We start from the raw sequence: 14,946 nt of genomic DNA on the forward strand, positions 1-14,946 counted from the left end.
TGGCAGACAGTAGTTTCAGGATGTGCTTTTCAAGCTCATCAGAAGAGCATGAAGAAATGGGCAAGGTTGAAGATCAGCGGTTGGCCATGGAATCTGAGTGCAGCAGCTAAGAGATGCATCAAACTGACATCTCTTCTCCTCCCCCCCCCCCCCCCAACCAAATCAGCACTGTCCAGCACTGCTATCAGCTCTGAACTCTCAGACACCACTGGAACCCACGTTCACCCCTCTACTGTCCGGAGAGGTCTTGTCAGAGATGGTCTTCATGGAAGAGTTGCTGCGAAAATGCCATTCCTCTGAAGACACCTACACAAACGCAAGGACTGGGGTGCTGAACAGTGCCAGCAAGTGCTCTAGACTGACAAGACAAAACTTTAAATTTTTGGCTCAAACGGGAGACAGTTTGCCTGTTGGAAAGCACTATATAGATGAATGTCTGCAGCCAATAGTGAAACACGATGGAGGTTCCCTGCAGGTTTGGGAGTGCATTTCTGCAAGTGGAGTTGGTAATCTGGTCAGAATTAATGGAATCCTCAATGCTGAAAATTGAGGATTCATCCATTACGTAATACCATCAGGAATGTGTCTGATCAGTTCCAACTTCATTCTGCAGCAGGACGACGGACACAGACACGTGGCCAAGGTCATAAAGCACTATGTTCAGTGTAAAGAAGAACAAGGAGTCTGCAGCAGAAGATATGGGCTCCAGAGTCCTGATCTCAACATCATCCAGGCCGTCTGGGATTACCTGGAGAGACAGAAGCAAGCAAGACAGCCAAAGTCTGCAGAAGAACTGTGACAAGATCTCCAAGATGCTCAGGACAACCTACCAGCTGATTTTCTTATTAACATGCACGACAGTGTACCTATCAGAATTTATTCAGGTTTAAAGGCAAAGGATGGTCACACTGAATTTTGATAGTTTTTCACTGTAATAGTAAATTTTATGATATGTTTTTTTTTTTGAAAGCACCTTTGCTTTACAGAATATTTTTTGCATGTCCGTAAGGCTTCTTCTGCACAGTACTATATGTGTATATGGATTTCTTATTGTAACTTACAGTATTGTAATCTGCTATAACAAAATAACAAACTTCACAACATGTTCTAGTGACACACATCAAAGTTGCTGGTGAACGCAGCAGGCCAAGCAGCATCTGTAGGAAGAGGTGCAGTCGACGTTTCAGGCCAAGACCTTTCGTCAGGACTAACTGAAGGAAGAGTTCTAGTGATGTTACTTTCTGATTCTAGAGGATACAGTTCAATTTCACTTGATCTCCCTGTAACATGTGGCAAACTCAGCACACATGAAAGAGTATAATAAATCTTTTCTGCACTTTCTTGACATCAGGTACGGTATATTGTTGGTGATGGAGACTAAAACTATACACAGGGTACTCAGTATAATCTAACTAATGCACTGTACAATTGTAGTAAAGCATCTTTATTCCTATTTCATGATGTAGCCTAACATACCATTTGTCCACCTAAGTGCTTTCTGCACTTGCATGCTGGCCTTTGGTGACCCACTTGGGTCCCTTTGAACATTACTCAATTTCTCCCCTTTTAAACAAATGGAAAGCTTTTCTGTTTTATTTACTGAAGTGGATGGTCTTGCATGTTTGGAAATTTTGCTGATTGGTGTGTTTACATTTTTCTTCAAAGCTCTTTGCATCCTCCTCTCCTACTGAATTAGTCGAATTTTTATCCATGATTTCTGTTTCTCAGCTCTACACAAATAGCCATTGCATGTAGTCAAGTGGAATGGCTCAAGTTTGCCAAAGAGAATATGCTGATTTAAAAAGTTTTGTTTCAAGCACATCCAATTTGATATGGCAGATCTTGATGCCATGTTGTCTTTAAGGCTTTGGTTTAGCCCACACTACTGATACTGACACAGGAGAAAATGTCATTTCTCTGGCGCCCTGCCCCACTATAATTTACTATTGTTTAGTCTGCAGCTTGGCAGAATCTCCTGCAGTTCTTGCAAACCCCAGTTTCTTCTACTTTTCTCATTCCCCGGCCCACCAAAGGGAAAAAAGTCACCTGTCTCTGTTTTTCTCCCACTGCAGATCCACGTAATTTCTTCCTCCTTTCATACCGCTTCAATATAAAGACAGTGACCCAAAGTCGACTCCACTGCTGTTTGTAAAGAGTTTGCATGTTCTCTTCATGGCCACGTGTGTTTCCTCCAGCTGCCCCAATCTCTTCCCAAAGACATATGAGTTGGTAGGTTGGTCACATGAGTGTAACAGGGATTTGTCAGCTTGTCAGGCCTGTTATCCTGTTGTACCTCTAAATGAAGTAAAATACTCTATAATTTCTCCGTTTTTTTACTCCCACTCCTTAATGAAGACTGATAGTAGGGTGTAATGTGAAACTGAATGGTGTGATTTCCTCTTTCACTGTTTTGTAGGTGTTTCGAAGTTGCTCCTCACCCTGAATGTATCGTTGCCTGAACTGCATATTTTCACTGGTTTCAACCTGGGAACCCCAGCTTGATCTTTACAGCCCAGTTCGAACATTTGATTTTCTTATTGATGTGTTTTGGAACCCTTCCTTAAAAATAGTCCTTTTCCCTGTTTTATTATTCAGCTGTGGCTTACTTGACCACACTTGAATCCAACTATATTTTGTCTACCAAACAGCATTTTGAAAATATTAAATTTGGCCCTTACAGACCTTATCCTTACCTGTGCATGTTATTTCTTCTCAGCTTTCTCATGCAAGCCTAATGGATTTTGTTCTTGTTATATCTGCATGCAAAGCATATATTGCATATACCTCTTCCTAGAGATGCTGCCTGGCCTGCTGCGTTCACCAGCAACTTTGATGTGTGTTGATTGCATATTTACCATGCTGACACACCCCCTTTGTTTCTAGAGAAGTAGTACAGCTTAACTCTGTAGCACTGCTGGGAGTGCATTGCAAGCACAGATGATTTCTTAGCAGCAATTTTAGCTCAAAATATTTAAGCAATGTTCATACTAGATTAAACTATTAGGTGGCTTAAAAGTCATACAGATGCGTTAATTGTTTTTCACCATATGCACTTCCTGTAACCGCTCGTTAAACTTTTTTACTTGTCTAAGTTGTTTTTAGTTAATTTTTCTTGTCCATGATTTAGTGGTCACCACATGGTTGTCAAGGATGAATGCTTTTACGCCTAAGACCACCAAGGTCTTTTTGACAACGTATCTGAAGCCATGGTGTCCATCGTTGGCCAGTAATTGGCTTTCATTCAGCATGCTTCTTTTCAAGCCCATAATCCATTCCCTTGTTTCCTTCACCCCCTCCCCCCCTTTACTCCCTCCCTTTATCATTTTTGTTCCTAGCATAGTAAAGGACATTGTCTTGGAAAGGCAACAAGGGTAAATGAAAAGAATGTTGACATGGTCCACTGTCTTCTCCCATCAGATTCATCATTCAGCCCTTTGTCAGCACCTACCACTACCTAGATTCTCACATCATACTGCTCCCACCTTCACCGCCCCCCCTCACCCCCCGCCATCCATTCTTATCTATCGCCTGCTACCTTGTACCTCACCCCCTTGCTCCATCTTATTCTGGCTTCTGCCTCTTTCCTCTCCAATCCTGATAAAAGATCTCGGCCCAAAAACTGGACTGTTTATTCCATTCTAAGGTTGCTGCCTGACCTGCTGAGATCCTTCAGCATTTTGTGTGTGTTGTTGCCTAACACAATCTGTTCCATACTCGTCTCCGGCTTCTGCCCTTATTCACTATTCCAAATGTTCTCTCAGTGTAGTTGAAGATTTTCAGCATCTGCAGAATCTCTTGTCTCTGTTGCACTGGGGATTATGATGCATGGAGCAAGGAGAATTAGAAAAGGTCGGGAGCAATGGGTAAGGCAAGGTGAGGGGACAGAAGGAGAAGAAACAATGCTGCTGGAAAATGAAAATGAAAAGTGGGATAAGGAGGATCAAATTCAGGGCAGCATGTGCATTAATGTAAAGTTGTATGGCCTAGAATCTTGAATGTAGATTGTTGAGGCTTGAGCTATAAAAACTAGAGGGATTAAATAGTAAAAATATTCTGTTTGATCAGAGGTCACTTGCTGAGTGTTACGACATCAGTAGCATTTTGAAGGGCCTGGCCCACAGTGAAGTAAAAATATTTGGTTTTGAATCTTTCTGGGAGTTGTGAAGAAAAATATGGGTTTTGACTGTAATTTAAATCTTGTTATATAAAAAACATGAAGAAAAATCTTGGGTATTTGCAAATTGATCTTGAATAAATTACTGGATTAATTTAGATAAAATGTGCAAATGTTAATGCTTTCATTTGAATTACAGCAGTGATTGTGATTTAAATGTTACCTATGAATATGCTTTTAACTTGACTCCTTATGCATATCCCTTCAAATTTCTGTCCTTATTCAAAATCTAATTTGGAAAGGAGAAATTATTTATTCTGGAATATTGGTTATGTACTTTTTTTCTCTAATATCCTGAAAATAGGAAAAATTACAGTATTGTCAGGGAATTTCTGAATGATGCAATATGGCTAATTGGAAATCATTTTAAAAACTGAAGCTTCCAAGATGGATAGAGAGGTCTTTTTTTAAAAAAACAAGCATCTGTTCAAATTTCCAAGGGAACTTCACACTAGAGAAGAGGAAAGATGTTTAGGTTATACACACAAAATGCTGGAGGAACTCTGAAATGCTGAAGGGTTTTGACTCAAACCATCGACTATATTCTTTTCCACAGATGCTGCCTGGCCTGCTGAGTTCCTCCAACATTTTGTGTGTTTTGCTCGGATTTCCAACATCTGCGGATTTTCTCTTGTTTGTGATGAGATGTCCAGGTTCTTTGTTGCACCACAGACTGACCTGAGCAACAGTTTAGCATCTTTTGTCTAGATCTTAATTGAATTATATTTTAAACCTCAGCTATTTGAAGAGCGTAACATCCCTTTAAAGAAATTTACAGAAACTGAAACACTTCAGGGTATCAAATTTGTAAATTAGAAATGTGTTCATCTTTTATATTGAACTATAATCTGTAATTCATTATAGTTCAGCTGAAGGAATTAATAGCTTTATAGAAAATTATTCTTTATAGTAACATGTTTCTGATACAGGCTTGAAGGGCCAAATGGCCTTTCTGTACTTATCAATAATGTACAGTCATTTTATTCAAGGAACTATCACTTAATCATCCTGAATCAGGACTAGAATTGGTAACTAGAATGATTATATATACTAAAATGGGGTGAGTTACGTTCTAGTTTCATTGCAGAAGATACACAAGTTTTGTTCTTCAGCACTTGGTCAGAGGATTTTAAGCTCCTTGGTTCACAGTACCATAGAGAAAAGGGTCTTTTGTCCAACCACATCAATGGTGATCAAGTAACCAAACATGCTAACTCCATTTACTGTCATTTGGCCTTCTACACCTTGAGTATTCATATAGCTGGTTCATAAATATTGAGTTTCTACCTCCATCAAACCATCCGCATATGGGTTGCAAATGCCGATTACCTTCTGGATGGGGTGATATCTCTCTTGGCTCCTTGCCCTAAGCCTGTACCTTCTGGACCTGGACACCTCTACTATGAGAAAATGTTTCCTACTGTTCAGCAGGTCCATGTCTCTCTAACTTTGTGTGCTTCTAATAGGTTACTCCTATGAGGTTCAGAAAATAAACTCCCAGACTACTGAGGGTTTATTATTAATTGACTATGGAGTCTCCATTCATAATTGAAGAAGCAATTATCTGCTGAATTCTCTCTACTCCAGTGAAATCACTTTGGCCTAACAAATGGTTAATAAGGCGGTACCAGAATCTCCATGCTAATAAAACATGTTCGGGTATCTATTTTGATAAACTCTCCTTTCTACCTGTGTTTCACTTACTATCAAGGATCCTTTGACATGCTTGTCAGAGACCCCTCTGCTCCTCAGTACTAGTATTGGGCTGTTCCATTCACAAGATATGCCCTGCTTTATCAATCCTCCTGAAGTACATTTTCTCGTTCTAGCAAGATTAAAGGCCATCTGCTATTAATCTGTCCACCTTAACAACTGACCAATTAATGCCAATTAACTTTAACCCAGTGGGGAGCTGGGGGCTCAGGCAGAAAACGTATTAAAATCTGTTGCCTTTTTGGGCTGAGACCCTTCAGGGCACAAGTTCAGCTTTGAAACGTCAACTGTTTATTCCTTTCCATAGATGCTGCCTGACCTGCTGAGTTCCTCCAGCATTTTGTATGTGTTACTCTGGATTTCTAGTATCTGCAGGATTTCTTTGTGTTTATTCAAATCTGGTTGTGTTGTCACTTTTATAGTTAACGCTTCAAATGTTAACAAAAGACAAACTTGCAGACTCTTCGATTCATTCCATGGCTGATTGAAGGGTGGAGGTCTGAGAACATGGTGTCATACCATTTCCAATGGTTTCTTCGGTTTTCCTGATTGTAGCAGTCCAGCTTTAAGAACAGTGTTGATCTGGGCAAGGTTTTAAGATTAGTTGTGGTAATTGTGTTCTCTGCTGAACCATCTTGTATGCTGTAATTTTGAGTAAGCTTTCTGTCAGATTTAATAATAGAATTGAAATGAATTGGGCACAGTCTTTAAAGTGAGGCTGCTTTGGGTGGATGGCCTGTGTATCGGAGGCTGTTGACAGGGCAAAATTGCAGTTAGCAGGATGAGTTGCCTAAAGGGTGAACAAAATTGTAAAGCGTGAATAGAGGACTGGAGGTGTTGTATTTGGATGTGTGCAGTATACAAAATAAGATAAATGAACTTGCAGCACAGTTGTAAGTTGGCAGGTGTGAAGTGGTAGGCATCACTGAGTCATGGCTGAAGGAAGATTAAAGCTGGGAGCTCAATGTCCAAGGATGCACATTGTATCAAAAAGACAGGTAGGAAGGCAGAGGAGGTGGTGTTGCTCTTTTGGTTTTGAAAAAATAAATAAATAAATAAAATCATTAGAAAATGGTGACATAGGATTGGAAGGTGATGAATCATTGTGGATAGAGCTAAGAAATTGCAAGGGTAAAAAGACCCTAGTGGAAGTTGTATCCAGACTCCCAAACAGCAGTAAGGATGTGGCCTACAAATTACAATGGGAGATGGAAAATGCGCACGAAAAGGACAATGTTACAATAGTCATGGGAAACTTCGGTATGCAGGTAGATTGGGAAAATTGGGTCAGTGCTGGATTCCAGGAAGGGGAATTTCTATAGTGCCTGTGAGGTGACTTTGCAGAGCACCTCGTGGTTGAGCTCACTAGGGGATCAGCTATTCTGGATAGGCTGTTGTGCTGTGAACCAGAGTTGATTAAAGAGCTTCAGATAAAAGAACCCTTGGGGCAAGTGATCATGTTATGATCAATTTCACCCTAAAATTAGAGGAGAACCTAAAGTCAGATGTGTCAGTATTGCAGTGGAGTAAAGGGAATTACAGAAGCATGAAAGAGGAGTTGGCCAGAATTGATTGGAAAAGAACACTAGCAGGGATGACGGCAGAGCAGCCAATGGTTGGAATTTCTAGAAGCAATTTGGAAGGCACAAGATATGCACGTCCCAAAGAGGAAAAAGTAGTTCAGAGGAAAGGTGATACAACCATGGCAACCAAGAGAAGTCAAAGCCAACATAAAAGCCAAAGAGAGGGCATATAATAGAGCAAAATTGAATGGGAAGTTAGAGGAATAGGATTTTTTTTTAAAAAACCAACAGAAAACAACTAAAAAAACTCAATAAGAAAGTAAAGATGAAATACAAAAGTAAGCTAGCCAATAATATTAAAGAGGATACCAAAAGTTTATTTAGATACATTGTGTAAAAGAGACAAGTGGATATCAGACCATTGGAAAACTATGCTGGAGAGGTAGTAATGGGGGAAACAAGGAAATGGTGTACGAACTGAATAAGTATTTTGCATCAGTCTTCACTGTGGAAGACACTAGCAGTATGGTGGAAGTTCCAGGTGTCAGGTCTTGAAGTGTGTGAAGTTACCATAACTAGAGTGAAGATTCTTGGTAAACTAAATGTCTGAAGGTAGATAAGTTATCTGAACCACATGGCATATGCCCCAGAGTACTGAAAGAGGTGGCTGAAGAGATTTTGGAGTCATTAGTAATGATCTTTCAAGAATCACTAGATTCTGGAATGGTTCCAGAAGTCTGGAAAATTGTAAATGTCACTCCACTCTTCAAGAAGGGAGAGAGGCAGAAGAAAGAAAACTACAGGCTAGTTAATCTGACCTCAGTGGTTGGGAAGATGTTGGAGTCGATTATTCAGGATGAGGTCTCTGGGTACTTGTAGGCACATGATAAAATAGGCCATAAATAGGCCTCAAGGGAAAATCTTGCCTGGCAAATCTGTTGAATTATTTGAAGAAATAACAAGCAGGTTAGACAAAGGAGAATTGGTTGATGTTGTGTACTTGGATTTTCAGAAGGCTTTTAACAAGGTGCCTCACATGAGGCCGCTTAACATGCTACAGGCCCATGGTATTACAGGAAAGATTCTAGCATGGATAAAGCAGTGGCTGATTGGCAGGAGGCAAAGAGTGGGAATAAAGGGAGCATTTTCTGGTTGGTTGCCAGTCTGTGTTGGGACCGATTCTTTTTACATTATGTGCCAATGAGAAGGCCGAGTCTTTATGTAAATTTAAAGCAGAGGTTGATAGATTATTGACTTGTCAGTGCATGAAGGGGTTTGGGGAGAAGGCGGGAGATTGGGGCTGAGAGGGAATTGGATCAGCCATGACGAAATGGCGGAGCAGACTCAGTGGGCCGAATGGCCTCATTCTGCTCCTGTATCTTATGGTCCTACGGTCCTTTAGTTCCTGTCTTTCAATGTTTGAAATGAAATCCATTACACTTAATAGCATTCACCACCCTACATTGATGTGCTTGAATTCTGACCTCCATTTGTTGAATCAAAGGTAGTATGGTGAGAATGTGTTTCAGATAACTAATTTGAACAAGCTGCTATGATTATCTGGAAGCTGTCCCTGTACAATTTGTCATACCGTGTGCTGGTGGAATGCTGCAGTATAGCACTAATACAAGATCATGATTGTTGTGGAAAATGTAGAAAAAAGTATTTCTTTTATTTCAGGCCTTCCCAACTTGGGGTCCACGGACCCCTGAGTTACTTGTAAGGCTCCATGGCACACAAAAGGTTGGGAGCCCCTGTGATTGGCTTGAAGTATTTGTTTGTATCCATCAGAATGTAGAACCAGCTGTGGGGAAATAGGGGTTGTTACTGTTCTCACAATGCTAAGAATTTGTTCCGGGGGGGTGGGGAGGGAGGGAGTCTGAAATTCAGAACTGATCATTAAAAATATCAATGCTTAAAAGAAAAAATTTATTTTCTCTTTACCCCAGTAATCTTAAAATTCCATTTCATTTTAAAAAAAAGGTTTAGACGCCATAAGTTAACGGCATTGGTGATCATATTTCAATGATGTATAGCTAGAGTACATTTTAATGGGTAATACTTTAATGCTTCTGAGTCAGGAAATGTAGTTTGTCTAATCACAAACAAGAGAAAATCTGCAGCTGTTGAAAATCAAAGCAACGCGCGCACACACCAAATTGCTGGAGGAGCACAACAGGCCAAGGTGCATCTATGGAAAAGAAGGCTCTCAGCCCAAAATGTCAACTGTTTGCTTTTTTCCATTGATGCTGCCGGGTCTGCTGGATTCCTCCAGCATTATGTGTGTATTAATATAGTTCTGTGTGTTTGTTTGTTTTGTTTTGCTCATTTCCAAACAAGCTGAAGAATGGGCAAAGTATGTTGAACCATGATAATAAATTTTATGTGATGACATTTGATTGGGACACAAAACTGTACAAAGTTGATTATGTCTGTACTCTGTGATGAAGATTTGCATGGAACACAGTGGAGTGAGTCATCGGATTTAATGAAGAACCAATCTTAAAAGACCATTACACTCTGAATGGAGCTTCATTATTTTACCGAAACCAGCAGCAAACTTGTTTCTTTATCTAATAACATTTGTTTATTTTATACTGTTTGCTGAAAGAACAAACTTGGTGTACATGATAGTAAGAACAATGTGACAACAGCCTATTTACTGACTTGCAACTCAGTAAATTTTGTAGTGTTTTTAATGCTTTTGATTCAGATGTTTTATAAAATTTTTGATTCTGTTATAAAACTTTCTGGTTCTGATTTATAAAACTGAAACAACATATTATAGAGGAAGCATAAAAGGTCTTCTGTCATTTAACTATGGAGCGAATTTCCATGGGCAGAATACTCTCACATTTCCTTTTAATGTTACATTTATTTAGCGGGTAAAACAATGATGGCTGCTAATAAATAAATCTTCTCTCTTTTTCAGGAATTCAAGAATTTCCAGAAAATATCAAAAACTGCAAGGTCCTCTCTGTTGTTGAAGCCAGTGTAAACCCTATTTCAAAGTAAGTTTCCTTCTGTGCTTTCCTCCTGTCAATACATTTGAATAGCGTGTGCATTGGCATTTTATTTCATGCTGGCATGGAATTTGGCAAAGCTGGCGATTTGCTTTGCAGTCATGTTGGTTTCTTACACCCTGATCCATTTAGTTGGCACTTATTTAATGTGTTGCTTGCTATTCTCAGGATAAAGTTAAAGTCACACTGCAGGATGTGATGTGAAAATGGAGAAGGGTACTATTTGTATTTCTTCATAGATGCTATTCTGCAGATACATGGAAAATTGATTTTGTTTGTGGAATTGCTTTTCACATTATTAATCTCCATTGGTGATTATGTAATGCTGAGTTTGAATTTTAGAGTTAAAGGCAATGCAAGCATAACATGAATGGAATATGGTAAGATTTCTACATCCAGTTCTGAATAATAGATCTATATGTTTGAATTTGATGTTTCCTTTTTTTTTTAAAGAGGAAGAGCTTGGAAAGGAACAATGAGATGGAGCCTGAGCTGTTTGATTGGATAAAACTAGACCAGTTAGGTGAGGGATTTACTGGACAGAAAAGTTAACAAAAGGTGAATTGGGGTATCTTCAGATGAAAGATGGATAAAAAAAAAAATCTAGTTCAAAGTCTGCTTTCATAGATAAACAGATCAAGGCTAAGATGATTTAAAATTCTGTGTTAAGGCTAGAAGGTTAATAAAGAGTTCATGAATATCAAAAGTGAAGTGTGTACAATTCGCGAAAAAAAAAGAAATATACTAGGTGAATAAAAGGGTGTTACAAGTACGTATTTAAAAAGCAGTTTAATTGTGAAAGTTAAATGTGTAAGATCCAATATTTTAGAAGAGAATAGCAGCTCATTTGGAAGTTGTGGTAGATAATTGTAAATCAATAATTGGGTGCAGATGCCAGTATTTATGAAAAATGTAAAGGACTGGGAGAGATTTAGCACCTTCATAAAGAGACACGTGTCTGCTGAAATACTTAGAAAAGAAACATTGTTGGGTGCCACAGTAGCGGAGTGGTTTGCACAACACTCTTTCAGCTCAGGACATCCTGAAGTTCAACTGGGTAGGTTAATTTGTCATTGTAAATTGTACTGTCATTAGGTCATGGTTAATCAGGTTTGGGGATTCCTCGAAGGGCCAGAAAGGCTGACTCCACGCTATATTGCTAAACAATAAGAGTTCAATTCCGTAAGATATGGGAGCTGAATTGGGCCATTCGGCCCATTGAGTGCTTTGCCATTCAATCATGGCTGATACTTCTTTCCCCCCTCCTCAGCCCCACTCCCAGCCTTCTCCCTGTAACCTTTGATGTCATGTCCTCTGAACCCTCTCCAATGCCAGCACATCTTTTCTAAGATGAGGGGCCCAAAACTATTCACAATACTCAAGGTGAAGCATCACCAGTGCCTTATAAAGCCTCAGCACCACATCCCTGGCCTTATATTTTAGGTCTGTTGAAAGGAATGCTAACATGGCATTTGCCTTCCTCACTACCGACCCAACCTGCAAGTTAACCTTTAGGATGATCTTCACAAGGTCTCCCCAAGTCCCTTTGTACCTCAGGGGAAAGGAGAATGCCATTTCCAGACATCTTGCACAGGAAGCAAGGATTTGTCTGAAGCATCTTGCTTCATAAACGAAGTACTGGAAGGCTTCATTCAAATTCCACTTAACAACCCAACTTCGCGGTTGATAGAGCCAAATCTTAAAGTCATTCTTGCCTTTTCTACCTGACTTCCTTTCCCTTGTCTCTTGAACAACAGTCATCCACTTGTTTTCATTATTCACACAATTGAAGCAAAAATTTCCTGCTTCAAATCATTACATGTTCCAAGTATTTGAACTAATGTTCTGCATAATTTTGGTTGTGATTTCAAACATTAAGGTCGGGCATGTACGCAAGTGTTATATTAAGCCATGGTTTTAAGATTGATCCCTACCATTGAACTTTATATAAAAAAAAAATTCATATCTTGTACCCCTGAGCATCATCCAAGAAATTAATGTTTTCAGTTGTCTTTATCTCTTCTAGACTTCCTGATGGCTTCACTCAGTTATTGAGTCTGACGCAGCTTTATCTAAATGATGCCTTTTTGGAGTTTTTGCCAGCAAATTTTGGAAGGTAAGCAAGTTCATTTATTCCCCAAGCCATTTGTTTGTTTTTTAAAAAAAACAAAGTACTGGAAACACGCTGCAGATCAGTATCTAATGAATGGGAAAGAAGTTAATGCTTTAGGTTAAACACCCCTTTTCTGGTCCCTTTTTAGGTGGGGAAAGGTTTGGATTAAAGAGTTGAATACCCATGATAGGTTGAGGCCAGGGTTGGGGATAAGTTATAGAGGTACAGGAAAGCAAATAGAAACCACAGTGTGTGTGCAAAGTGAAATGGATATGATGCCAGAGAGCAGAGGGAGAACTTTGATGCCAACAGTCCTGAACGTGGCAGTGAAATCAGCAATAACGAAAATCAAGTCTGCTAACGCAGGAAATAAGAAACAAAAACAGAAAATACTGGAAACGAGCCACATCAATGAGAAGAGGGAAAAAAAATTAACTTTAATGTTCTGGTGCAAGTTCTTAAACCAAAATATCAACTATCCCTTTGCCTCCACAGATGCTTCCTAACTTGCCGAGTTCCTCCACTTGCTTGCTTTTTGCCCCAGATTTCAGCATCTATAGCCACTCCCTAACATTTTTTCTTCCTAAAATTGCTGCTTGTTCATTGTTTCTAGCATATTCTGTTTTTATTTTAGTTTTTCTACAATTTTTGTGTCTCAGCATAACGAAGTAATTCTAGTGCAGTTATTTGCTGAGTAGCAGCTTATTTTTAATCCATTAAGGTATGTCTTTGTATCTGGTGAGTGAATGCTCACTTGTTCTGGTAAAACTACCTAGTTCACTCTTTTTTTTACCCCCCCCCCCAATTAAAATAACCTCCAGGCTGCAAATTAGTCAACATTGTTTCCAGCCTGTGGGTGGCTGGCAGGGGTGTCTGGAGGCTTGAGTCATAAACCAATGCAGTATGGATATAGGCCCCTTGGCCTAACAAATCCATTTCATTACATATCTCTCTAAGGCCCTCCCCTCAATGTGCCTATCCAAATGCTGCTTAAGTGATACTGTACTTAGATCAGTGCTGGGCAAATGATTGGAGAGGATTCTTAGAGACAATTTACAAATATTCAGAGAAGTATAGCCTTATTAGCTATAGTCAGCATTGTTTTGTGAAGTGCTGATTGCACCTCACGAGCCTGATTGACTTTTTGATTAAGTGATAAAACAAATTGACGCACGTAGAGTGTTGAATTTGATGTTTCGAGATTTTAGTAAAGTGTTCAACAAGGATTCCCATGGTAGACTCGCCCAGAAAATCACTAGGCATGGGATCCAAGAGGACTTGTTCCCTGGATTTGGAAATGGTTTGCCCATGGAACGCAGGGAGTGATGCAGATGGTAGCCGGTGACCGGTGGTGTTCTACAGCACATCTGTTCTGGGACTGCAGTTCTTTGTGATTTTTTTTTCAGTGACGCAGATTAGGAAGTGGAGGAGTGGGTTAGTAAATTTGCAGATGTCACGAGGGTTGGTGGTATTGTGGAGAGTATAGAAGTTGTCAGTGGGATAGAGACACAATGCAGAGTTGGGTGGAGAAGTGGCAGAGGGGGTTCAGTCTGGAAAAGTGTGAGGAGATGCACTTTGGAAGGTCAAACTTTATAAAAAATCAATGACAAGATTCTCAGATTCTTCAGTGATTCTGTTCTACTACGCTGTCCAGAGCCTGTAATTTAATGTGCAAGCCCTGCCCTGGTTTAACTTGCCAAAGTGCAGCAGTTCACACTTCAGTTAAATTCCATCTGCCATTCCTTGGCCCACTTCCCAGTTGACCTTAGTCCTGTTGTAATCCTAGATAAACCATTATTGTCTGCTATACCATCAGTTTTAGTGTCATCTCTAAACTTACTAAACTTGGCAACCGCATTCTTATCGCAATCTTGAATATAGATGTTATTAAGTCACAGGTTTTGTTATAACTGGCTGGCAAATCTGTTTCTTAAGAAAATCATAGATCAAAAATGTTTCAAAAAGTTGAATTGCTTGTTTAAGAAAGTTAATTGTTCAGTCTTTAGTAACATAGTAGTCAGCTCCAAGCAAATATAGGGGCTTTCCAGGTTACAGATTATTGATTTATGGAAATTCAACTTTGCACAAATTCTCCCATGTATTTTTAAAACATTTTACAAGATGATAGTTACAACCTGCTTTGTGGTAATCGTTAATGATTGGATGCAGTATATATTCTATTAGTTTAATTATGAGGAGTGTTCAGATAAATATTTAGTGAAATTAAAGAATTGTAGCAAGCATGTAGAGCAATATAATATGGGCAGTTATAGAAAACAGATTTATACCACTTAAAAACCTGATTATGCACTGTTTTCATGAACAGAACTGCATCCAATACTACAAGAAGTCACAATAAAGCACATTCCGCAGGATCGTGCTGTCGGAAAGAGGAGCGGA

At 39.4% G+C, this 14,946-nt stretch overlaps 1 protein-coding gene across 6 annotated transcripts in view; it reads left to right on the forward strand.

Moving 5' to 3' along the window:
• The window catches only part of erbin (erbb2 interacting protein), a 226,031-nt gene that overhangs the window by 101,558 nt on the left and 109,527 nt on the right, over positions 1-14,946 (forward strand). For all 6 annotated transcript variants that reach the window (XM_072257788.1, XM_072257790.1, XM_072257789.1 and 3 more), the window contains 2 exons: positions 10,343-10,421; positions 12,460-12,549. In XM_072257788.1, the coding sequence (XP_072113889.1) occupies positions 10,343-10,421; positions 12,460-12,549 (169 nt within the window). The remainder of the gene's footprint in view (positions 1-10,342; positions 10,422-12,459; positions 12,550-14,946) is intronic.

The sequence above is a fragment of the Mobula birostris genome, chromosome 5 (assembly GCF_030028105.1).
Source record: "Mobula birostris isolate sMobBir1 chromosome 5, sMobBir1.hap1, whole genome shotgun sequence".
Lineage (NCBI taxonomy): Eukaryota > Metazoa > Chordata > Chondrichthyes > Myliobatiformes > Myliobatidae > Mobula > Mobula birostris.